The sequence below is a fragment of the Pyrus communis genome, chromosome 11 (genome assembly GCF_041283825.1).
Source record: "Pyrus communis isolate YQ-2024b chromosome 11, ASM4128382v1, whole genome shotgun sequence".
In the NCBI taxonomy this organism is placed as follows: domain Eukaryota; kingdom Viridiplantae; phylum Streptophyta; class Magnoliopsida; order Rosales; family Rosaceae; genus Pyrus; species Pyrus communis.
In genome coordinates this window covers 26633898-26659527 of record NC_142575.1, presented here as the reverse complement: position 1 = coordinate 26659527, position 25630 = coordinate 26633898, and the positions used below count along the sequence as shown (strand labels likewise).

The window sequence follows — 25630 nt, the reverse complement described above, 5'->3', positions numbered from 1 at the left end:
CAGTCCAACCATCCTCATCAGAACCATCATCCTCTACACAGTGTCCCATCTGCTCAATCTCAATGGTCTCCTCTTCCACCATAGCAGCACAACATCACATACTTTTGCAGATTAGCTTTCATATCTACATCCACCACCGTATCTTCTGGGAACACCGAAGGTTCATCTTCATAGACCTTGTTGATCATGAAGTAGCCATCATCAGCCTACACCTCGGGGCAGACATAACCATCATACCTCATTCTATCGCAATAAAAACAGACCAAAAATAGTTTTTTGTAACTCACAAGAATGAGGCATTCCTTATCCTGGTTAATAATAAGCACCCGCTTCAGTGGAAACCTCGGATCCACCTCTAACAGAACCTTGACAAATAGGCCATTCAAACCCAAAGTCATTTCGTCCACCCTCAGCAAACTCCCTAATGGCTAAGTAATATCCTTGATTATATTATCCTCCTTATATTGGAAAAGAACCGTAGGTAGTCTGGCCCATGTAACAAGCTTGACAATCGCGTCCAAATCCTTAAAACCTGTGGTTTACCTTTCCAGATGAAGGATTTGACCCCTGACATACCAGGGTCAATTCCTCATGATAAACATTAGATCATCCACATCCGTAAACACCACTGTGAACTATCTTCTACCAAAAGGATCAAGGTAGAAGGTATTTTTTACTTCATTTCTCCATGATAAGCCAAGCTTCCACTTAATCAATCTTACTTCCAAGGGCTACCCAAACATCTTCCCTATCAGCATTCTAGATTGCATGTGCTCAACATTGATTGATGAGCACAAGTTAGTATTCACCCTAGTCACAGCTTTCTCTATGGTGAAAGTACTCCTAGCCTTTTCAACAACCACAGGTTCCTGCCCAGGTTGAGGAACCGGGAAGGGGTTGTCCCAACTAGGCATATAGGAATCAGAACAAATCCTAGGCCTAAGGGCCAAGCTTGAATTAGAGGCAGCCATGTGAGAGTTAGACATCTTAAAGACAGATGATGAGAAGAAATTAAAAGGCAGGGAAGCAGGTGAAGGCCAAAGGCACCACCAAAACCTGCATAAATAGCCCAACTTTTGGGGGAATCCAACCATCAAAACACACTAGCGGAATAAAAATCTCATTACCAAACTATTCAAACGAGGAAGCTCAAAGGTCATAATTGTAAAACTCACACAGTTAATGGCCCTAGATCTATCCCCCAAATTAAAAGCTAATAAAAAACTATCTTGTGTGCACAGAAACTGCTTAGATAAAATGACCAACACCAAATGAGAGCTTAATCGTCTCCAAACAGAGTAACAAAAACAATTACCACACTAGAACCAGATCATCAATGGCGTCATGTAATAATCAAAGAGGCACGTTGAAACCCTAACCGTCACAAACCCGAGCCTTAAACCTAGGGTAGCCAAATCGTCCCAGAAACAGAGAACCATACAAATACAAACACAATCACTCAAGTCTAAATTCGCCCAATCAGCAAACCACAAAAGCAAGATACTAGCCACGAAACAACTCCTCAGAAACCACAAAACGTGTGAAAAATACGAAACCATCTTACACAACCTACGTGAAGAGGATGCAGAAACTTTAAGAGCTTTCCCCAGAAGCACTAGCCACTCATACGAACTCCAATTAACATTGTTCCGTAAACGATTTAACACCTTAATTATCGCAGCCCTAGTTAACGAAACCCTAATTATCCTTTCAAGATTCAACCTAACCCTCTCAATAAGCAAACAAGCAATAACTCGAACTGAATCAACCCAAATCTTCTCACAAACCTTGCTTGAAACAGCAGATTTCGATTCTCACATGCGCCAACGATGCAGCGCACAGAGAAACCCTAGAGCCTTCCTCATTTATCTATTGTTACTTATCAGCTGGTGGATTTTTTGAATTATAGTAAAAAAGTAGGGGAGTAGGAAAGACTTCATTAAACTAATGGTAATTGGCATGTTTGAATCATTGTCATCCCGGCATATTTCGCGTTTTACTAACGCACAAGTTATGGAAAAGTAAATGGCTCCTACGTCGAAATTAGTTATGCCAGACCTAATTTCCCTTGCCAAGTAAACATCCTCGAGCAAACATTTGGAACAGAATTGTAGACTTTGGCCTTTGGGTTTCATTTGAATTCCTAGAGATTGCCAGCAAATTTAAGCCGATATGGCAGTTTGCTCTGACCTCTGAGTAAACATGATATGAAGCAACAAGGTTTTACTTTTCATTGGAAATGAAGCTTTCTAGAATGCTATCCGCAAGAAAGCTTGATGGTTTTTTTATTTATTTTTTTATTTTTTATTTTTTTGGTATTCGGGAGGTGCGTAATTACCTAAGATGAAAGCACAACAATTTTGCTTTTTGATTTTTTTGGGAAAACTTTTTAAGGGTGTACTTTCATGTCAATTTTTTGTTACAATTATTATAAATTTTTTTAAAATGACTATAATTCTATATGGTGTCTAAATTTTGTTTATTTTTCCAAATTTCCTGATTTATTCTTCAACAAATCGTCAAAAGCTCCATTAACTTTAACAATTTTATGTGTTTTGCAGCTTTATATTGGGGAAGCTCTCCCATTCACTCCTTAAAAAAAATATTAACAATAGATTAGAACAAATTCATAACATCTTGAAGACTCTTTTAAGTCTTAACATTTTTATGTTAATTTGGTGTATTGAATCTTGATCTTGAATTGTAATTGAACTTACCTCAGCCTTTGTCCCTATAATTGTTGCTTCTATATCCACCATTGTAGCCACCATTGTAGTTTTATGAACCATTATTATAGCTATTTTGATTTCCAGAGAAATAGCCTTGACTGTTTGAGTTGTTGGCTTGATTTGATCTACCCTCAAAAGATGAACCGCAGTTACTTGAATCGATAGAACTAGAATCAAGAACTAATGTTTTCCCTTTTGAAGCATGAGTGCATGTCATCATTGCAGTTCCAAAAGACATATTGGATTCCAGTGACTGATTAATAGTTGCTTCTTCAGGAAGCAACTAAGATTGAAAATCTTTGATGGAGATACCATTTTCCCTTCCTCTGATAACACATTTCAATGTGTTGTATTTTGCAGTAAGTCCCTTGAGAGCAAGAATGATGATATCATCATCTTCAAAGATAACTCTAGCTGCTGTAAGATGGTCTCTTGCATCTTTAATCTTCTGCAGATACTTAGAAATTGAGCCAGACCCTTTCTTGATGTTCTGAAACTTAATCTTTAACTTAAAGATACTTGTTTTAGTCATAGATGAAAACCTTTCCTTGAGATTCACCCACATTTCATTAGAACTTGTACTAGCAATGATACAAGATACTGATGTTCATGATAAAGTTGCAGTAATGAGTTGCATGATTGCACGATCGTGCATTTTCCAAACTTGGTAGGCATCTGTCTCCACGTCTTCGACAGTTAAATCATTGACAAATCTTGTTGGACATTTCTTGGTGCCATCCATGAATTCCAGAATTCCACAGCCTTCAAGAAGCAATTTAATCTGAAAGCTCCAAGTTAAGTAATTGGTGGCATCCAATTTCATTGTAAAGGATGTTAATATTGTTGGAATAAGGTTGGTGATTATTGACAGAACAATTTGTAGTTGCGCTACTGTAACCATCTATGCAGAAAGGGAGAAATTTCTTCATTGATGCTTTTAATCAAATAGTTGATCTTCGTGACAAAGAACTCCAATTTTCTTGTGAATTCGATATGGGATTTGCTCAATTTTATCTGAGAAGATGTACAAAATAGAGGATTGAGAAGATAAGATAATAGAGATTTCAAGGAGAATGCCGAAGCGCCGAATTGTTTCTTGGTGAGGATACCATGTGAGAACTGAGAAAAATGCAGAAGAAATGCAGAAGAAGTTTAGAGAGAGAGAAAGAGAGAGAGATGAGTGCTTTGTGAATTGATCTTTCTTGAATACCAAGTAACTGTTTTTACAAAGGGCTTATATACTAAACCATTACAAAGCTTGCTAGTTAAGCTAATACAATGTGTAACATCCTTACTTCAACAAACTACAATTCTAACAGGCTTGTTAGCCAAAATGGTCCCTGAGATTTGCATAACACATTATTTTGGTCCTTGAGATTCAAAATCAATAGAAATAGTCCTTGAGATTGTCCACCATCAATCATTTTGGTCATTCTGTGCAAAATTTCTGACAAATGTGCCCTCAATTTAATAAACAATTGGCCAAAATGATTTAATAAAAATTAATTCTATTCTTATTTAATGGAGATTTTTCAAGGAATGACCAAAATGATTGATGGTGGACAAACTCAAGGACAAATTCTATTGATTTCAAATCTCATGGACCAAAGTGAGGAGCTATGCAAATCACAGATACCATTTTGGCTAAAAAGTCATTCCAACAACCTACAATCCTAACAACTTTTATATAACAACCCTCTTTATCCATTGACATGTGTCACAATCTTAACCATTGTTTCCTCTTCACTTAGATCACTAGCTTTGATATTCTTACATGATCAAATGAGATCAGATCTAATGGGAAAAAAAGAAAAAAAAAAAAGACTTGACGGCCCAAAATTAAATCTAACGTCTAAATAATTTAAGAAAATAATTTAAACCAAATTTAACTTGAAACTTGAATACCATGATTTAAACTTGGTTTAGTATAAATCCTATAATTTTTATTTACTTATTGAAATTTGAATATTTTTAGATCAGAATATTCATAAAAATAAATACATAAATTTTATTTTCAAAAAAGTTACCGAAAAAAAAATTTGGTTAAACCATTATTTAATAATCACATACCAAAATTTTAAACCATAAGGTTCGGAGGAGAAAAACAGTTTCTGGGTTATGGCTTAAATTTTTAAGCTTTATTTCTAAGGATTGAAGCCATGTCCAACCATGGGATAAAGCTTAAAATATAAGCTTTACAACCCCCCAAACCATCTCCAACTATTAGGCTAAAATAAGTCATGGAAAGAAAATATATCTCAATGCTAAATTCCCCCTAAGATTTAAGCTTGTTTTAAATTATTCTGGACCCACCAAACTATCATATTTTTAACTTTTTTTTGTTTTTTTTTTTTACTTATCATCTAATAGTTGTAATCAAATGAGATCAAATCTAATGGTTAAAAAAAAAATTGATGGCCCAAATTAAATCTAATGTTTATGTATTTGTATGATTTTTAATTACTTATCAAAATTAAAATATTTTTATATTAAAATGCTCATAGAAATAGATTAGGATAATCTACATAAAATTTATTTTCAAAAAAGTTACCGAAAAAAAGTTAGGCTAAAATCATATAGCAGAAAAGCAATTTCTGAATTATGGCTTAAAAAAATTTTGCTTAAATTTTTTAAATTTAAATATTTTGAGATACCATTGTTTGCTAAAATTACTTTTCCTGGATCAAATTTGATTCCCACCAACAATGGTCAAATAGCTCGCCTTCTTTTTCACAGTACTAAACAACATACCGCATCCTGGACCTGCTGATTAATCTCAGCCGTCCAAAGATAAAACGACGTCGCTGAGGGGAGCTCTTAGCCGTGAAGGCTGAAACTGCAAACAGGCTATTCCTTGCAAAATAGCAAAACAGAAGCAAAAATGGAGGATGGTCATGGATGAAAGAAGAAGCCCATTCGCCTGAGGCTTTTGCAGGTTCTTTTCTGCGACGCAAAGAAGTTGAAGGAGACAAGAATATGGCTCTCAATAACAGCAACGATCACTGGGCATTTCTGGTATAAAATTCATCTTCTTGAACTTACTCTCTCTCTCTCTCCCTTCGAATTAAGGGTTTTTTTGGGTTGGGAACTTGGGGTTCTTTGCTTTGAAATCTTGGGTTTAGTTTGCTTCTTTTGCAATTTTGAGTTCTAATTGAAATTGGATTTATTGGGTGTAGGAATCTTGTTTGGTTGACAAGAGTATGGCAATTTTTCGTGTTTCGATGTTACAATCGTTATTCCTGTTCGTGTTTACCCTTGTATTTCTTTTTCTTAGCCTACATATTCTTGACAACCAAACATATCCTAATCAAATCTGAAGGTGCATCTTGTTCTTGTGATTAGGATTAACTTGCAATCTCTTTTATTTCATGCAACTTCTCTGGACCTTTAATTTACTTGTTTACATCTCTCTTTGCTGATTGATACAGGAAGAAATGGATGCGCCTCTGTGGGTGGATCTCACTCTAGAAGCCAACTCAACAAACCAACATATGTGGGTTCTAGTATACTCAGAGACAAATATTTTCCTTAATTTTCAGAAATGGTTTATAATTTAGAAAGTATCTGTGATGTCAATTTCTAATTCTTCTTTTTTGGATTGGATACATTGCAGTGATGATGACTGGTTTTACAGAAGCCATCTGTAAGTATCCTTTGGCCCTTTGATTATGCGGCATTTTCCATTTTGTCTTTGTAATTCATGCTGTCAAATAAGAATGCTGAGTTTTAGTAATGTACTGGAATTATTAGGTTCCACCAATGCTCTTCACGCCAGTTGAGGGCTGCATTTTTGAATTTGGGTGAGGATAGTATGGGCTTAAACTTTGACTTAGTAGGACCATCTTCGCCACAACTTCCGTCTTCTGTCTCTAAGTCAAGAGGCAAAGACTTTGTAAGCAAGAAATGGAGAGGGGAAAACCAAGATTTTACAGATAAGCGGGACCCAGACAAAGTGCTGAGTGGGACATCTTCCTGTGGGAACTCAGGGTCCAGTGATAAGATGAAACCCAAATTAAGCTTTATACAGTTGAAAGGAACATCCAGTTCCAAATCAAGTTCAGTTTGTAAAAGCAGTCTAACTGGAAATCACATACCCAATTGCTCTATGCCAACGTCCTCTGGTGGGGATCCAACATGTAGTTTTAGTTATGTGACAAACAAGGAAAATGAAAGCAGTGCAGCAAGCACCATTACATCTGAGAGTGGTCAGCAGCAACAACAGAAGTTTATGGAGAAATCAAATCCGGCATTGAGTCAAACAAATGGGATATTTTCCGTAATAAAGGCTGGTTTCAGGAAAAGCGGTATTACGAGGCCAGCAGCCAGAGTGGAGATTAATTGTGATAGAAGGGAATCAAGAGGCCGTAAATCTTCATTCAGCAAGTCTAGTGTGGGATCATCTTCAAATCCTGGTTCGAATGGCAGGACCTCAACATCTACATCAATACAGTACAAAGAAAGATCCCCAGATAGCAGGAATGTGGCAAGAATGAGTTATGCAACCAAGAACAGAATAAAACCTTCTAAAGTATCCAAGTTGTCTATGCATAAGAGTGAAAGAGGGACTGCAAAGTACATAATTGGACCTAATGTTTCAAAGTCAATCCACGTGGAAGCTACAAAACCAAAGGTGAGATGTCACAAATCCGAGACACAGATAATAAGAATTTTCTTGATTGTGATGTATGCATATCTGAAATAATCGCCTACTAGTAAGGGACTTGTCAGTTAGGACTGTACTCTATTTAATTGTGATGTATGCATATCTTATTCTCTCCCTCTTTTCGTAACACATCCCAAAAAGCATTTTGAGGGCCCCATATTTGTTCATGGTTTTCTTGCAATTTATTCCTACATTTTATTCCAACTGAGTTTGATCTCGATGGGCCACAAGATTGATATTAACATGAATCATACTGTTTGTGCAGGTTCAGTATCAGATTCTGAGAAGGAAACCTTTGGATTCTGTTCTAGTTAAAGAAACTAAACCGGTAACTACTGTGAAATCTAAGAAGAAACCAGTTGTTGGTGGATCTAACAGATTGGCGGCCCCAGGAAAAGAGAATTTGAAAGGGAGAATCGCTGGGAGTCAGAAATGCAATAACAAAGGCATTGCTCCTGTAACCATGGTTTGGAGTCCGAAGGGGACAAAACAGAGCATTTTGCAAAGGACTGACCGAATGGGACTGGCTGGAAAGGTACATAAGTTAATAGTCGATAATTAGTCCTTTGTAATCGTTTGTATTTGTCAAACAGGATTAGAAAAAAGTTCATCTTTCACTCCTCATGTACCATTTAGAGTAAAAACAACTGTTTTCCCTTTAAGTGTGGTTTGGGAGTGGAGGCTTTTTGGATATTTATCATTGTTTCCACAGCAGAACCATGGCTAACCTTGTCGTACTTAAAATTTTTAAGTGTTTGCTCCTTTAGGTGCTGACATTAGTCTGACGGATGATCTTGTAAAAGAGTAGAAATTTAGGGGAGGTTGAACCTCATTAGGCTTTTGTATGTGCTGCAATATAGACAGAAAGCATCATGTCTGGGGCAGTGATCTTAGTTGATATTGCTAGGGTACTTGTTATCTGAACATATGCAATCTCGAATTAAATTTTGTGTTAATCCCAATCCATATCCGATTTAGTATAGAGATTGGTGATGAATTGCAGACACTTTCACTTAATAATCTGATAATGTTGAGCTTCTTTTGAGCAGGGGAAAGTCGGCGGTCCAAGCCATTTGGTAAGCCTGAAGGATGTTCCAAAGAGACCCCATTTCAGATGAGAGACCAGTGCAGTCTAGCTGATTTGTATGTATAGGGTAAACCTAACATCACTTCTGACACTGGAGAAAAAGTAGAGTGAAACGGAGTTTGGCCCTCAAATGATCCGAGATTCTTGCTGGCCCGAGGGTCCTGTATTTCTATGGAAGTTTTTCTTCTGATTGCCATGAGTTGAGGTGATACCTTTCGAGTGGCGCTATTTTCACGCACCTCATGCTAGTTTCGAGTGGCGCTATTCTAATAGTCGTTTAGTATTATGTACATATCTACTGGAGAAAGCTCTTCTGGAATTCTTTTCATTTGACAAATTGAAAGAGAGAGGGAGTAGGATCTGTAATTCACATCATTTTTGAAAATATTAGAGGTTTCTGTAATGAAATGTTAGACGCGCAAATCGTTTACTTTGAAGGTGTAATACAAGTTGATGTTTTCTTGACTTACAAGCCATCTCAGACAACGGGGTTGTTTCCAAGCTGAAACAAATCAGATGGATGTTGCGACCACAAATTCCAGCCAACCTGCCTGTTGATACCAGTCTGGTGGCCGGAAACCATGTTCACAATCTCTCACATCATGTATCACTCACGACAGATATGTACGGTACCCAAAAAAGAACATTAACTCGATTTGGAACAAAATCAACTGAAGCGGGGATCCACTCTTGTAACGATCAAATTACATTTTGCGACCTTTCGGAAGGAACATTCAAACAGCTTGAATGTAGACTTCCGTCAGAAGCCTCTACGAATGGATTGTCTTTGTCACAGTTCTGAACTCTTTAGCTCCTACGTCCTTCTGCGCCGAAATGGAGGTACATAAGGTTGGAGCCGTGACATGAAGTTGGACTGCCTTGTCAAAGCATGGGAGAACTTTACTGATTGTTACCTTCTAAGAGCGCCGTAATTTCTCGTGACCTACAAAAAAGGAGAATAAAAGCTCAGTACTATTAGAAATCTCTCAAGACCAAAAGCAGGCAGTCCTATATATTTCCAGGCTGATTTTTAAAGAATACAGGTAAAATGAAATAGAAGAAAGAAGAACCACCCGAGGCAGAGGCTTATTTAATCTCTTTGTCACATCTTCATCATCGTCGTCATCATCTTTGTTCATAAACATTCGGTTAATTGCAGAGCTATCTGATTTCTTTCCACGCTTAGATGGTTGCGTAGAGCCTCTACCTCTCCCCCTTGGTGCAGCCCTTTTCCGTCCTCTACTTGGAACAATTTCATCATTTTCCTTCAATAATTGAAACCATATTATCTTATCAAATGAGTAGCATAAACAACATTGATTCGGTTTATGGAACGTGTAAACATGCAAAATTATTTTATGGTTGGCACAAGGCAAAAGGAGGTTGTGTGTTGGACTTAAAAAAAAAAAAAAAAAATCATATGAAAGAGCTTCGCCAGTTAATTGACAGTAACTTAAGAACAGCCCGGATTTTCATTAGCTATTACTGATTTAATGCCAAAACTCAGTTGAAAAAGAAGGTAATCCATACCGAACTATTATCAACCTCATCAATTCCGAGTTTCCCCGCCTCTTCTTCACTCGAAGGAGAATCCACATCATCCCCATCATCAGCAATACTTCGTACAGCGGCAGTTGCAGCAACTGATGCAGATCTGCAGTAATTATATTAGCTAAGATACAAAACTGGGAACATGAATGTCTCGACTTGTTAATGCAATATGAACCAAACGTGCAGCAGACTTCTAACTGCTTGCAATTAGCTACTTAGAATACATCCTAATAAGTCATGAATTTGCAATGTCAGAACTTGTTTTCTTGTCTAACCGTAGTTGGTTTCTTAGTAAGAAGGCTGCGTTAGTTGTGTTCTTGGGATTTTACATTAGTTCTTTGGCATCCTAATTGCTTCTTTAATTGTGTTTATTAGTTCACATCAGAGTCAACGACAATGACATATACAGAATGAAATTGAACTGTCACATAGAACAGCAATAAGGACAAACAAGGAAGGAATCCCCAGTTAGCAACGCTACCTGTAGGGCACAGAAAAAGGATACCATGTAGATATTTTTAACTGAAAACATTAGTAAATACAGAAAACAGAAAAACTAACTTGTAATGGAAAAGATAAAGTCCTATAAAGGTTAAGGGTACTATTTGCATTTTGTGGTAGACTTTAATGTTGAATACCAGAGAGAATCATGACAAATATCATGCAGTGGGAGGATAAAGTTTTGCAGCTATATTTGTTCCTACATATTTCTCTCTTACACCTCTAAAGCAACTAATTAAATTGCTGGTTATTAATTAAGTTTTAAAATGAAGTGGCCGCTTAATTGATTGAATATCTTCTCAAACTTAGGTCAAAGAAAAACCTCTGAGAAGACCGAAATCCAAGAGATGCATCGAGAGTCGTCTGCTTCAAGGTACTGGTACCCCTGCCCCTGCCTCTGCCCCTTCCTCTTGCAGTAGTTTTACCTTTACCAACTTCTGAGGTAGACGTTCTGCCCTTGCGGCCTCTGGCAGTGGATGTTGAGCCAGTCATCTGCGTTGCATCTTCATCGTCACTGAAGGAAACTGCACTTGCAGTTCCAGCAGCACTTGTACTTCTGAAATCCTACACGAAGAACAATAGCTTAAAAATGAAAATAGTAGGCACATGTATCAACCAAAAAATTCTGAAATGGATGCAACACAGAAAAGTGATGCAAATTCTCGAAAAAAGCAGATTAAAATCAAAATTACCTCCCAAGGAGGGGCAGTGGAAGAGAATGGAGAGTTACTCTTAGAGTTCGTAGGTCTTTCCTTGACACGTTCCTGCACTTATAACATAAATATTTGGTCAGTGTATGGAAGCAAGCCCTCATTAATTGCCATAGTAATGCTTAAGGCCACAACAGGGTGAGATGCATGAGGGAAAGTAGCTCCTTAAAACCTAAAAATCCCAAATTCAAGACTTCTATGTTTTTTCTTTTATGTCAAAACTGCCTACAATTATGATCAATGAATTGCAAACTTTGAATCACGTATATACGTTTTTCCCATATCTAAGAACTAAAACAAAACTCTATGAAATTAGTACAAGAGGTCTCAGTCGACTGCTATGCATTTTGGGCCTAAATGTCTCATTTCAAACCCCAACGACAGCCCTGAAGGCCCCATCAGGGCAAAATAATTGTCCATGAAACTGACTAGAATAGGGTAACACAATAACTGATGAAAGAAAAATATTTGAAATTTAATCATTCTTGCCTGCAAGCACTCCCCGACTTTAACGATTAAATCTTCCTCTTCAAATGTCACTGTATCTGGATCCTTAGCAATTTTCTTCTGTAGAAGTAGAAAAGAAAATTGTCAGTAACATACTTCAAAAGAAAATACAATAGCTAGTTGAAACTTTAATTTAAACAGAGCAAGTACTCACTCGAGTTTCTTCAAGATTGTACTTCACGCAAGAATAGAAAGCCATTTTGTCGTCCTTACTAACAAAATTGTGCAATGCAACGTCCAAATCATTGACAGGAAGGATCTCCATTTTCTGCATGATCAGATATCCCCATGAGGGTTTAACCTTAAAATAAAATTTACAAGCTGTAAACCTGTAAGTAATTGTAATGTCGTCTACAATATTTTCCACATGACTTCCATTTTAGCAATAATCCAAAAAATAAATCATATCCTGGAATCATAAACCCTTACTATGATGGCAAAGGACAAAAAGAACCAAGTTTCAATCACGTTAAGTTTTCCACTGATAATGTTTTCCATAAGTCAGTTGAGGTGTGTGTTTCTGAGCAAATTGTGGAACTGTTTATCCGCGAGAAACTAACAAAACTATATTCTGTATAAAACAAATCCAGAGTTCCACTGGATGAAAAGTACTATATGCATGATAATCTGAGTACAGGAAAGAAGGAATATGACAGCTGATACCAGATTATTTTCCGCAACCAAAGCCTCTATGTTTTGCTGATTTAGTTCTTCTGGGCGAAGCCGTTCAGAATCATCAATTTTAGCTACAATAAAAGATAAGAAATAATTAACTGAAAATCTGTGAATATATGAATTCTAACATTTAATGGACTTCAGAAATAGCTCTGACTGTAACGAAATCCCCGAGTAACAGAGTCTACTGTCGTAGTGATGTCAGAAGTGAACTTCCCCTACATGGTGAGAATTTATTTAAAGTCTCATCAAGTTTTATTATCATCACTTTTGTTTGAGATATAACACAACTGTAGCTAATGTATGTGAAAGTCTTTAGACTGATGCCAGCACTAAGATTTAACTTGTGGGCAATCTGTTAATCTAATGGACCTACAAGGTTAATATATTGGAAATCTCATAGGTGAGGTCATACTGCACCAAGCTTTTTGTTATTCAAAAATTAAGTGAAGTGTTGGAACTTATAAGATGGTATAAAAACAAACACTCAACCAATGCAAAATCCACTACTGTTGAAGCTTTTGAAAATTTGTGATAATAAGTACCTTCGCTCCTGCCCTTTGTTGAAGCTTTTGAAAATATAAGAATGTCTTGTGGGTTTGCAACCTTAAAGTCATTACAATAGCAATGATTTATTTCCAAAATGTGATACGAGAAAAATTAGCAGTAGAATACTGATCTAGGATTAGTGAATGTACCTTCCCCACATACTTCTGTCCAAATCTTTGAGGATTTATTGTCATAAATCCAGAATAGTCCACCTGCCAATTGTTCCATTGAAGTTATACGATCACATGGAAGGGGAGGTTAAGGTTACATTGGGTAAAAAAGAGAACATCCATATGTACACAAATACTTGTAGATCGGAAGCCAAGGCATGGGATAGGAAAAAGGCCTAGAGATGTGAGGATGCATATATGAGGATCACCATCATAATACCAACATCTTAAGTTAAATTGGAAATATTACCTTTATTCGAACTAGTGGAAGTTGGAGCTGTGATCCGCTAACATTTTTCCTAGATTTCTCTATCTGAGCGTTGACCTATGGAAATTCAAATCTATACTATTAATATACAGCACATGCATCAGAGGGCATAATGCAGGGAAAAAAGAAAGGCATGGGAAAGTACAACAGTCCGATATTACTTGCAATTACACTTACCACTTTGTCCAAGTGTTCAAGAATTGAATTAGGATCATTGGGATCAATTTCAGGTTCATCTTTTAATACAATCTGTAGCAGAAAAAATATATTATTAATCAAAAGTTTTAATGTAGAAGAAAAGGTAAACATTAAATCACCTCTGTGTACTCAAAAGGCCTCACTGACGTCAAAGGAATCTTGGTTGGACGGTATTGATTCCCCTGCATAAAAGTATAACAGCATCCAACTCAGTTTGGGAGGAGAAAGGATCAAAAGATGCTGCTTTCAGGAAAAAAAAATAGATCTAACATTGCAACCTTAATTTCTAAAAGGAGCACATGCTTTGGCTTTGATTCTCCGTCAATCAGTGATGTTGCAACAGAAGAACCAGGTTGTGTAATGTGAAATCCCATCCCCGGAACTTCCTGTCAGAAACAAAATCATGTAAAGTCGTGTAAGGCACCCTCCCAACAAGACCAAAACTACGCACCTAGAGACAGATGCACGTACACACTCAAGCTTGCATGCACAAGCATGCACATGTCCATGTTGCATATATTGATAAAGCAATATTCATTGGCACCTGAGGGTCCACGAGGCATTCGTGTTCATGCCCCCACACTACGAAGTCTAGGAAGCGTGGTAAAAAGTGCTCATTGATGGCATTTTTTGGGTTTGTCTTCACTCTGCACACAAAATTATATAACTTCGTAACTAGGAAGATTGACAACTTAAATCAAATGAAACCATGATATAAATCGGGATTCCTCCTTAATGATGATTAATCCAATCTCACCCACCGACCCACACACCAAACCTGTTCTGATGAAGCACTAGAATGTTGAACCAGTCTGACACTTCCAACCCTTCTTGAGATTCAGGTCTCATCCATTGTACAGCATGTGGTGTCTAACATATGAATAATATGCCCAACAAATATGTGTTTAGAAGCCTGCAAATAAACAGCATAAAGCAAATTCTCAACATCAAATACCTGAAACATTCTATTGAGCCGTTCATCTCTAATATTTCCGAGACCATAAAGAGCCACTGATGTTGCACCCTGCAATTCAGGAGGAGTTATGCGCCATGTAGCACAACGACAAAAACCCTCTATTCACCAAAAGAAGACATTAGATCCTCCCAATCCTACTATTAATTAAATCCATAAACTAACCTTCCTCATGAGAATAGGATACACAGTGATCTGACCAACCCCAGAACCCCCAAGACCCATTTTCCCAAAATAGTTTACAAGGTTGCACGCTGAGAGAATATCGACAGCAGAAAGATTATCCTGCCAATAACCACAATGTTAAGAAGTACAGATTCAAAATATCGATAAATACCATGCATGAGCGTACGAAAGAGGGGGTCCTTGCTCCTCTTTTTGGCAATAACATAATTGCTATTTAAAACATATCCCTTTTCTTCCCAGCGATAACCATTAGCCTATTGTACCCTCCCTCTCCATTTTTAAATACCCCCTCTCTCTTTTCCTCTCTTACAGTAATTGGATATAGAACAACAGAACTGGTAAGCTTATGGCCCATTTTTTGGGGATCATCTTTTCATGGGTTCAAGGACTGGTCACATTAGATGCAGCTTACTCCAAAAGATAAACATATTTTTCTTGATATTTTAACAAGACCATTCAAATGATCAAATCCTTTACTAACTGTAAATCTATATACTTAGAAAACACATAACTACAGCAAATGGTATGTCTGAATTTGCTGACAAGCCTAGTAAGTTATAAGTTTCTTTCTTGTAGGAATTGATAGAAAGCTGATGAGGATTGTAAGCTCAATCCCCTGGAAACTTGAACCCTTTAATTACAACCAACAAACTTGACCAGTGAGCTATATACGATAACGAATTTCTGTAAAAAAAATCTTAAAACATGGTGCTAAAAATGATTTCTGATGAGAAACATTGATAATGTTTTAAAAAGAAATGAAAGGGCAAATACGCAAACAACTTCACTGATAGAATCCATACCACTCCAGCAGGGTCGTCATGATTTCCATGGATACTAAACACTGGCAATCCAACATTGAAGTGAGGATCTTCATAATTTACATGACCAAATCTGTTAGAACAAGAATTTTGTTATTAACAGAAGGGTGCCTATCATCCTTATCATAATATATCTCTAATTTTTTACAGAAAGTCAAGGTTCCTGATACAAACTTGGATGCAAAAACACATCAGAGTGACATATCATTGCAGCAAAAATTCCGTATTTCTCCATTTGCTCAACTCATGGCATTTGAACCAAAGGTCAACTTAGACATATCATTGCAGCAAAAATTCCAAGCAAATAACAAACGTGCAGTTTATTAACTACATACGTATTTGGAAAATTCACAGTCTGGTCGCTAACAACTTGGAACTGCACTGGCTGATCATTGAGGCAATGACGGCGGAGAATCTCAATGGCCTTAACTAGTGTTGACCTTGAAGGCTTATTCTCATGGAACAGATCACCACCCAGAAGCAAAAAATCCACCTGATAGAGGATAAATGCCAAAATGTGTTGGTTCACAGACAGTGTAAGGAAACAGTTTCAATCGAAAAGAGCTTTGCAATACTGTATTTCTCCAAATGTGGACACAAAATTGAAAGGAATTAGAGAACGGGAATCAAACCACAATCGCTAAGTTGATTTGCATGGAGTGAGACTACAAATACAGCTAGAATGAAAAATTGGCTATTACATTCTTTTGTTGTGCTATTGAGCATATCTCATCAAATGCCTGGAACGAATCATGGCGCCGTACTTCATCCTTCTCCATATAACCCAGATGGCAATCCGTAGCAACAAGTATTCGAAGTGTATTACTAAAATCCTCCCTGAAAATTGTTTCATTGAAGGTAAAAATCGGAAAATACCATTTGCCCCGAAAATCTGAATACATATTGCAGAGAAATGTACCTTGACAAGTCACCCATACTGACAGTTGATACTTTTTAACCCTACAACTTGTCGAAACCACAGACTGTTATGATCATAAAATCCCCCGATTTCGATTAGAATTTGATTTTACTAACGCCGGCATTTCCACCAATAACAATTCAAAATCCAAACAATTGAAAGCGAAAAAAATATCAGAATTTACAGTTCAAGGAAAGCATTTGCTACAAAGGTTGAAGTAAATTAAACCTCCCAGCATGCAACTTTCGATATCGAAAAAATTCAAAAATCTCAAGTCGAATACTGAAAACCGAAATCCAAAACCCCTAAAACGCAGTGTTTTAGCAGCACAAGAACACAAAATCGAACAGAGTAAATACGGAAAAGAAAAAAAAAATCAGAGTGAAAGTTCCATTCCCTAGTTGCTGATGAATTTTGTGAGTACAAATTTCGAACCAAAAATTAAAGTACTATAGTAAGCGATTCAACGAATTCGGTAGTCAATTACCGAGTTCTTTTTTTTTTTTTTTCCTGTTTTTTTCTCGGGAAACAAACAGTCGATATAGCGAGAGGTGATTACCTGTCTTATGGTGTTGTCAATACGACTGCGAGTGCGAATGCAGAAGCGGATTCGGCGAAGCTTTGCGACCGGAAAAGGGAACGGTGGCGGGGAATTTTGAAAGAGCGAAGACAGTGGAAACAGAGAAGAAAGGTACGCTGACACTGTTTTTCAGCGATTTACGTACCAAAGTACCCTTGGTGTTTTTAGCTATTAACAATTGTGGCCTAATTTTGGTTTTGTATATTGGGCTGGATATCTGGTTTTGGATTGGGCCAAGTCTTTGGTGACATGAAGGGTGATCTGATGGGCCACCACCAATGACACCACCACCTTGTCATGACCATCGTCAAACGCCTTCCACCACCACCACCCCTGTTTCTGCCCAACCACCTTCACCGCCACTACCAACTCGTCACAACCATTATCACTCCAACCTCACCTAGCGATGAGTCAATGATCGCTAGTATCAGCAATCCCACCTCCTCTGCCATCACATTTCCATGAAAACTCCATCAAAATCCATATATTTATAACTTCATAGTATATAAAAGTTAATTAAATTCATACATTTATAAATTCATCAAGATCTTTTAAAATCTTTGTTCAATCCACCCCTTAGAAATAGATGACACATACGTAAGTGATAGACAAAATATATTAAGAGAAGTCTCTTTGTTAATCAAAGAAGAGAGACTTATATGTAATTAGTATACTGTCATTGAGATGTATTGGTATGAATTAATATTATGTATAATTTGACATCGAATTTAAAACCTGAGTAACTATGGGCTAAAGAGAAAATCCCTCACCACCATGAATTAATATTATGTAATTTGACATCGAATTTCCCTTTCATGTAGTTGAAAGTTCAAGAGACAACTTTAGTTGGCACGTACGTGGGTACTACACATAAATTTTACAGTTTTTTACGCATTTTTCCTCTCCCCCAACCAACCCTGGTTTGGTTCCCTCAATTAGTTAAAATATCATTGAGAAGCATCCGTACAATGATATAGAAATGTCAGATTAGATTATATTGACCAAACAACCAAGTCCTTGGAACAAGTGAGGAGAATCCCGGAAATCCTCTAATCATATATGTTCATCATACATCATGCGGTCAATTTTCGTCAGGTACTGTTTATATTTAATTTTAAATAAAACGATTTGTAATGATTTATGGCCACACAATGTACGATAAACAGATGTGATTGGAGGATCCCCGAGATTCTCACAAAGAAAATCCGAAGAGGATCATCATTCCTTGAAATATTATTCATTTCAGAAGTAGCAGTTCTTGTCCATCCTTATTGGGAGTTACAAGTCTTATACTGTGTCTTCGTAGCTAACCACTTGGTTTCTGGTTATGCATGGCTCTTATCGATCACAAGAAAGAAGATATATAAAACCAAGAGAGGGAGATTAACTTCAAGACAGAAGATATATAAGAGAGGGAAATTGAGGGCCACTTTGGAATTGCTACGATTTTTTTTTTAACTACTTCTAATTTGTTTTAAGAATAATCAGCTGTAAAATAAAGCATTTGAACGTTTGGTAATGTATAAAGCAATGTAAAAGCACTTGATAAATTTTAGTGTAAAAGTGTTATAATTGTATATGACAACAAAAATGGACATGGTAGTGGGGTTAGTGGAACTGGCGAGGACAATGGTAGTGGTGGCAGCGACAAAGGTAAGGGTATGGTGGCAGTGCTAATAGTGGTGTGTGGTGGTTTGGGTGTAGAGGTAACAATGGTGATAGGAAGAGCAGCGGCAGTAGTGGAAGTTCTGGTGGCAGTGGTGGCGGCTATGGTTATGGCAAGTATAGCGGCAGTGGCGACAACAATGGTGGATGTAGTGGTGGTGGTAACGATAATGATGGCAATGAAGGTGGTGCCGGTTGTGATGGAGGTGGTGGCGTTATGGTTGTGATGATGTTGGTAGCAACAATGGCGGTGGTAATGGGAGTGGTGGTGTAAAGTTAGTATTTGTAATGGTAGTTAGTGGCGATCACTTTGTTCTCCAATAGATAAAATGTTGGTAGAAGGTTAAACAATGTCATTTTTTAAAACTAATGAGGGTAATGCAGAAATTGAATATACTCATTAAAGGATCAGCTCCACTTTTTATTAAAACAACTTTTAAAGCAACCTATTGTTGCAAACTTTCCTAGTTTATATGTGATTGTGTAATTTCTAGATTAGGTTTGATTCTAGCTATCCTTTCCTCTTACAACTTGTATTCCTTGGGAATAAAGGAATTTCTTCTCTCCTTTACTACTATAAATAAAGGCACTATGTAAGAGGGATAACACACACATTCCCCTACAATTCTACAAACACATCTCTCTCAATCTCCCTTTTCCTTGCCACCAGCCCCCTAACCCTTGTCAGATAAAATAGGATACAACACGTTATAAGCACGCTCCTACCACTGCGCTTAGGAATTTGATGAGGAAATTTTCTGCATCAAACCAATTCATCCATATCATCACACAATCAAATTCTTTCAAAACAACGATTTTTATCTCGATATTTTTGCAACCTTAATAGCATGAACATTCACCATAATGCATGACCCAACTTTACGTTTTTCGAATTTTAGATTCTACATAAATTGTGTATGCATTATATTCCTAATTGTTGAATTATGTGAATTTGATATTTTCCATAAATTGCATCAAATATATATGTACATGCATTAAACTATTGAATTGAATATGCTTTGAATTGAATTGTATATGAATTGAATTGAAAAAAAAAACAAGAAAAATTGAAATTGAAAAAGGCAACCTGGATTCTTCGAACCCATGCCCTTGTGCCATTGAACCAAGCCTACAGCTTTGGAGACCGAGCCAAGCCGGAGCCATAGGCTCCTAGTTTAAAACCCAGAACAAACCCAACGCCATCCATGGTGTCTCCTTCCCTCATAAATGGGCCTACAGCCCAATCCTGACTTTGGGTCCTCGTCCGATGACCTACAGATCGTCTTCCCCCCTCCCAATGAGTTGTTTGGCCAAGATTCGTTTTGAATCTCATCGGTTTTTCTTCAAAATTCCAATTAATTTTCCTAGGGTTTTTAAAACGTTGAGAGTCGCCACTATCCGTTTACCTTTATGGGTCGCCATCGAAACCACGATCATTTACCGTGATTTTTGCACCAAGACACGACCACCTGAAGCTGTGTCGCCGATTATCCTCTTTGGCGAAACTCACCCAACACACACTGGGATGTTTGATCCAAAACCCAAGCCTTTGGGCTTGGCCCGTTCTCAGTGATAGCTCCAGCCCGTTGGGCTTTTGAGCTCCCCTCAACCTAATTGTTTTACCCTAGCCTGGAGGAACATATGAACCTGAAGTTCATAATTATTTTGAAACTTGAAGTTTCTATAAACATATCTTGTTTGAAAGGCTAAAGTTTTCATTAAACAAAACATCGCCCATGAAAACCCAAAGTTGTTTCATGCGAATCTTAACCAATACATGTCTATTAGAATATGAATGTTCTACTCCTATGTGAATGGATTGATTTTTTTCTCCATTACACTAACCACATCTTGTCTATTTATTTTGTGATAGGAACATGTCGAATTTGAACAAACTCGACTTCACAACTTTGGAAGGAACTACCTCAAGTGGGTCCAAGATGTGAAGTGATAGGAGCATATTCATGCGACTTAAATAGCTTGTTCTCGTACATTTACGTTATGTTTCTTTAGTTATTTTAGTACTTTAAGCTATTTTCGTGTGTTTGTAGGTCCAAAGGGCTAAATGAGCAAAAAGATGCATTTTGGAGACTTTTGGAGCACTTTTGGGCTAAGGACGGATAGCTTATGCTTGAAGCCAAAGTGTTGGACGAAATTGAAGACCTAATTGGAGCCAAAGTGTTGGAACCTTGTTCTCTTTAGTTTTAGGACATTTAAACCTTTCCTAATCCCAATCATGCCATGCATAACACACATCCATTCTAACACATTGTCATTGAACATGCATTTCCTTCATTAGTTAACCCACATGCACTTATCACTTATCATCACCACATATCATATCACTTAATCACTTATCACTTATCATCACCACTTAACCACTTATCATATCATAACCACATATCATATCACTTATCACTTATCACTTAACATAACATCCACCTACTTCACCTACAACATCCACCTACTTCACCTACAACATCCACCCACTTCACCTACAACATCCACCCACTTCACCTACAACATCCACCTACTTCACCTACAACATCCACTTCACCTACAACATCCACCTACTTCACCTACAACATCCACCTACTTCACCTACAAATGACATAGCCATATGTTCCCTCCACTACTCCTATAAATACCCTTGCATTCATTCATTCATGAACATCTCATTTCATACACAACACATTACAAACACATTCTCCCTTCCCTAGCCGTGAGCTTCCCATCTCTCCCCTTATAATCCAAACACCATTTTTCCATTCCCCTTCCACTTCTCCACCACTCCTCTTCCATTCCACACTTCCATCCCCCAAACCAATTATCCCTAGACCTTATGCTACAATAAAGAGGAAGAGAAGAGAGCCTAAACGTTCATACAATTCAAGTTTGAGTTGTTGGAATGTTTAGGCGTTTCTTTGATTTCAATGTTTAATTTTAATTCTCTTTGTTTTGTATGAGGAACTAAACCCCCCCTTAGCTAGGGGGTGATTCGAAATATATGTTTATGCTTGCATTTTGATTTGATTACTTCTAATTGCATTTCATAAGTTGTTGATTCAATTTGTTTAACCGTTTGATTGATAACTTATTTATGTATGTTTATTAAGAATGCGCGCTTAATTTTCATGCATGAATATGACGCTAGAATATAAGTGATTTTCACCTAATCGTTATGAACTTATATTCACAAGTAGTGGAGGTTGCTTATAAACAATCGCGTTAAATGAATTCTTGGCACGAGTTTCATGCTCATCATAGTAACGAATGCCTCGTCAACACTTATAGTTTTCATAATGCTTAATGATCTTTGATTGTATCTTTATTGTGCTGTTCACGTAAAGGACTTTTGGAGAATGTTGTGAATTGCGTTGCGCTAACCCATCCAATTCATTAACTTAAGGAAAACTTGACGGTTAATTTAAGCGGACCTAATTAACCCGGGGTGATGAGATTCATAATTTATTGAAATGTAATTGGAAATCTTTTTATTATGCAAGTGTAACATATGTGGAGATGACCCCCTTAGCTAGCATTCATCCATTCTATTTCATCAATTTCATATTTACATTCTGTTTTAATTTGTTCATTTAATTTAATTTCGTATAAACTTAAATCCCCCTTTACTTTAATGTTCATTTTAGTTAGAATTCAATTTAGTTTGTGTTTTTAAAGCATTTTGAGTTTTTGGTTTGTCTTAGTGTTTTAAACTTTAATTTTGTATTCTTTGAGTCTAGTTTAGTGTTTTAAACTGTGTTTTTAAGTTTTTGAGTCAGTTTCCAAGAGATTTGCAATCCCTCCTAATCCCCGGTCCAGAACGATCCCTACTTACACTTATACTACAAATTGACAAAAAGAGGGTTTAATTTGTGTGCGTATAATTCTCGCATCATGAAGCTTCACCTTACTACAAAGAACTTGTGTCCCGCTGTTAAAGAAGAGACGGACAATCCCGTTGGTGAAGCTGAGAAAGCCACTGCTATGATCTTCATCCGAAGACATATTCATGATACCTTACAAGCCAAGTACCTTGCTGAGGAAAATCCATGTGCACTATGGGTCGCTTTAACTGATCGTTTTGATCACCAAAAGGACATATTCTTGCCTGAAGCAAGACATGACTAGCAGCATTTACGCTTCCAAGACTGTAAGTGTGTGAATGAATATAATTATGAAGTTTATTGAATCTGATCACTTCTCAAGTTTTGTAACAAAACTTTGATTGAAGAGGATCTCCTAGAGAATACCTATTCAACTTTCTATGCTACTAATATTGTCATGCAGCAACAATATAGAGCTCAAAAGTTCACTAAGTTCTTGAATTTGATCTCTATTTTACTTCTCGCTGAAAAACAAAACCAGCTGTTGATGAAGAATCATAAGCTCGACGTACTGGGGCGACTAATGTGCCTAAAGCACATTATAGCACAAACCAACACCCAAAACACCAAAAAAGGCGTGGTAAAGGTGGCTAGAAGCCATCATGCGAAAGTCAACAAGGTTAAGGCCCATTTAAGGGGGAAACAAAGCCCAGAAGCGCTCAAACCTTGCTCCAAAGGCCCCGAACTTCAAGAATAAAGGCAAAGCACCTGAAACCATGCATGCAAATATGTGTTATCGTTGTGGTTCAAATGACCATTGGTCCCGTGAGCTCCCTGGAAGGTTATAGCTAAATATCATTCTTGTCGTAAGAAGTTCGAATCAAACTTCGTGCAAGTGGACGAACAGGAGACTATAAAGATGGAGGTTTCTGACTTTCAAGAGGATACCACCCCTATGGAAGATTAGAATCTTAGACATAAACTATTTTTTTAGTTAAAATTACACAATGGGGCCAAATTCCACCTAGTGGCCGAACCCTCCTTTGTTTTTTGGTTGAGTTTGGAACATTTTTCCTTTATGTTTAGATTATTTGTTGGTGATTTGTTTTGGATATTAAGTTTTAATTAATTACCATCCTTGAATAAATGAAATTATTTTGAATTGATATTTGTTTTTAGAATCTTTTATGCATGTGACCGGCTCAAATTAATTTTTCATTCTAGGTATGACTAGTAGGGAAGTTAGTTATCTAGCTGATAGTGCAACCACACACAACATTTTGAATGAACGCATCTATTTCACTAACTTCATACCTAAGAATGCACCTCTGACAACCTTCTTAGGCCCATCCAACTTGATAGAAGGATACGGTAAGGCACGTATAACGTTGTCCAATGGTACAATCTTAACCATTGCTGAGGCACTCTATTCTCCACATTCCGGAAGAACGTTATTGAGTTTCAAGGACATTAGAGATAACAATTACCACACTAAAACCCACGTAGAAAACGAAGTTGAAATTTTGTGCATAACCTCCTACGAATATGGCCAGAAACGTATTCTAGAAAAGATGGAGCGTATCCTGAGTGGTCTATATACTATGACCATACGCGCTATAAAATGCCACTATGTGGCCATCCCTAATACTGGGACTGTGCGCGAAATTACACTTTGGCATGATCATTTAGGACATCCTAGACAAACAGTGATGCACCGTATCCTCAAATCATCACACGGACATCCACTAACCCGAAGTTTAGGTTCGATCCAAGGAATTACATGTCAAACATGTTTTATGGGAAAGCTTATTACTAAGCCTTCTTATGACAAGATTCGTTTGAATCCTCCCATTTTTCTAAAACAGATTCAGGGGGAAATTTATGGATCGATTCACCCTCCATACGAACCATTTAGATACTTTATGGTTTTGGTTGACGCTTCCGCATGTTGGTCACACGTGTGATTGTTGCCCACAAAGAATGTTGCATTCTCCAAACCGTTGGCTCAGGTTATCAAGCTCAGGGCTCATCACCCTGATTATCCGATCAAATATATTCGATTGGATAATGCTGGAAAATTCACATCTAAAACTTTTGATGACTATTGCATGTCAATTGGGGTTGAAGTTGAATATCTCATACCTTATATTCACACCCAAAATAGGCTGGCTCATTAAGCACTTACAAATGATTGCTCGATCGTTGGTCACACGTATCAAGCTCTCGATCGCTGCTTGGGGCCATGCAATATTGCACGCAACAAAGTTGGTCCGCCTGAGGCCTATTGCAACATAACCATTTAGTGCCCTTCAGTTGGTTACCGAATACGAACCCGACATATCACATCTGCGTGTTTTGGTTGTGCTGTCTATGTTCCGATCTCACCGCTCTTACGTATAAAAATAAGGCTTCATCGAATGATGAGAATTTATGTCGAATATGATTCTTCTTCGATTATTCGTTACTTAGAACCTTTGACAGGCGATCTGTTTACCACTCATTTCGCGTATTGTCACTTCTATGAGACAATCTTCCTATCATTAGAGGGAGATAAGAACGTTAACGTTCCTGAAGAACGACGTGAATTATCATGGACGACCCTCACTTTGTCTCATTTAGATCCCCGCACCGCTCAGTCTGAAACTGAAGTGCAGCACATATTAGATCTCCAGAACATAGCTCAGAGCATGCTAGATGCTTTTACCGATCTAAGGTGAGTGTCAAGATCACATATTCCAGCTTTGAAAACGCCTGCAAAGATGGATGTACCAAATGTACAACAAACTTCCCTCATGGAGGCCCGGGATACCAATCTTGGTGATCCACGTACATTAGCGGCTAGTTAATCATCTGCCTCTATACAAAAGCATGGCAGGCATCTTAGTTTAAAGGATTCACATCCCCAAAAGAGGAAATCCATGACACAAGGTCCTGAAGAGCCTACATAAATCCGACTATCGCTTACTCATTATATCCATCGCATGAGGAAATTCTAGATTATGGAAGCGTCCTTGAAGAGACGAATCCTCTTCTTGAGAATTGTGAGATTTC

General features: G+C 37.4%; 2 protein-coding genes and 1 long non-coding RNA gene across 8 annotated transcripts; 2 read left to right on the top strand and 1 right to left on the bottom strand.

The window, feature by feature from the left end:
* The first annotated feature begins 5515 nt into the window (after positions 1-5515).
* On the top strand, positions 5516-8950 carry LOC148693191 (uncharacterized). Of its 2 annotated transcripts, XM_088679574.1 has the most exons (7): positions 5574-5744; positions 5906-6048; positions 6158-6222; positions 6343-6372; positions 6480-7359; positions 7658-7927; positions 8442-8950. In XM_088679574.1, the coding sequence occupies exons 3-7, from the start codon at positions 6164-6166 to the stop codon at positions 8508-8510; spliced, it is 1308 nt and encodes a 435-aa protein (XP_088535700.1). In that variant the 5' UTR covers positions 5574-5744; positions 5906-6048; positions 6158-6163; the 3' UTR covers positions 8511-8950. The 2 variants fall into 2 exon arrangements, with proteins under 2 accessions (XP_088535699.1, XP_088535700.1); XM_088679573.1 differs by lacking the exon at positions 5906-6048 and having other exon boundaries at positions 5516-5744.
* Positions 8855-17226, bottom strand: MRE11 (DNA repair and meiosis protein (Mre11)). 5 transcript variants are annotated; one of them, XM_068483179.2, is made up of 23 exons: positions 17067-17226; positions 16508-16548; positions 16290-16425; positions 15924-16081; positions 15571-15661; positions 14747-14866; positions 14564-14632; positions 14387-14478; positions 14153-14255; positions 13887-13994; positions 13728-13790; positions 13588-13659; positions 13393-13467; positions 13122-13184; positions 12969-13029; positions 12412-12494; positions 11903-12016; positions 11731-11808; positions 11224-11295; positions 10854-11095; positions 10010-10133; positions 9553-9744; positions 8855-9422 (listed from the first exon to the last, which is right to left on the bottom strand). In XM_068483179.2, exons 2-23 carry the CDS (start codon positions 16522-16524, stop codon positions 9390-9392), a joined length of 2166 nt encoding a protein of 721 aa, XP_068339280.2. In that variant the 5' UTR covers positions 16525-16548; positions 17067-17226; the 3' UTR covers positions 8855-9389. The 5 variants fall into 5 exon arrangements, with proteins under 5 accessions (XP_068339280.2, XP_088535694.1, XP_088535698.1 ...); XM_088679568.1 differs by having other exon boundaries at positions 16508-16571; positions 17067-17221; XM_088679572.1 differs by having other exon boundaries at positions 10025-10133; positions 16508-16571; positions 17067-17221.
* A 4194-nt stretch (positions 17227-21420) lies between these two features.
* Positions 21421-23745, top strand: LOC148693190 (uncharacterized). Its single transcript, XR_015953557.1, has 2 exons — positions 21421-22905; positions 23121-23745. It is a non-coding gene; the product is annotated as an uncharacterized LOC148693190 (long non-coding RNA).
* The last annotated feature ends 1885 nt before the right edge of the window (positions 23746-25630 follow it).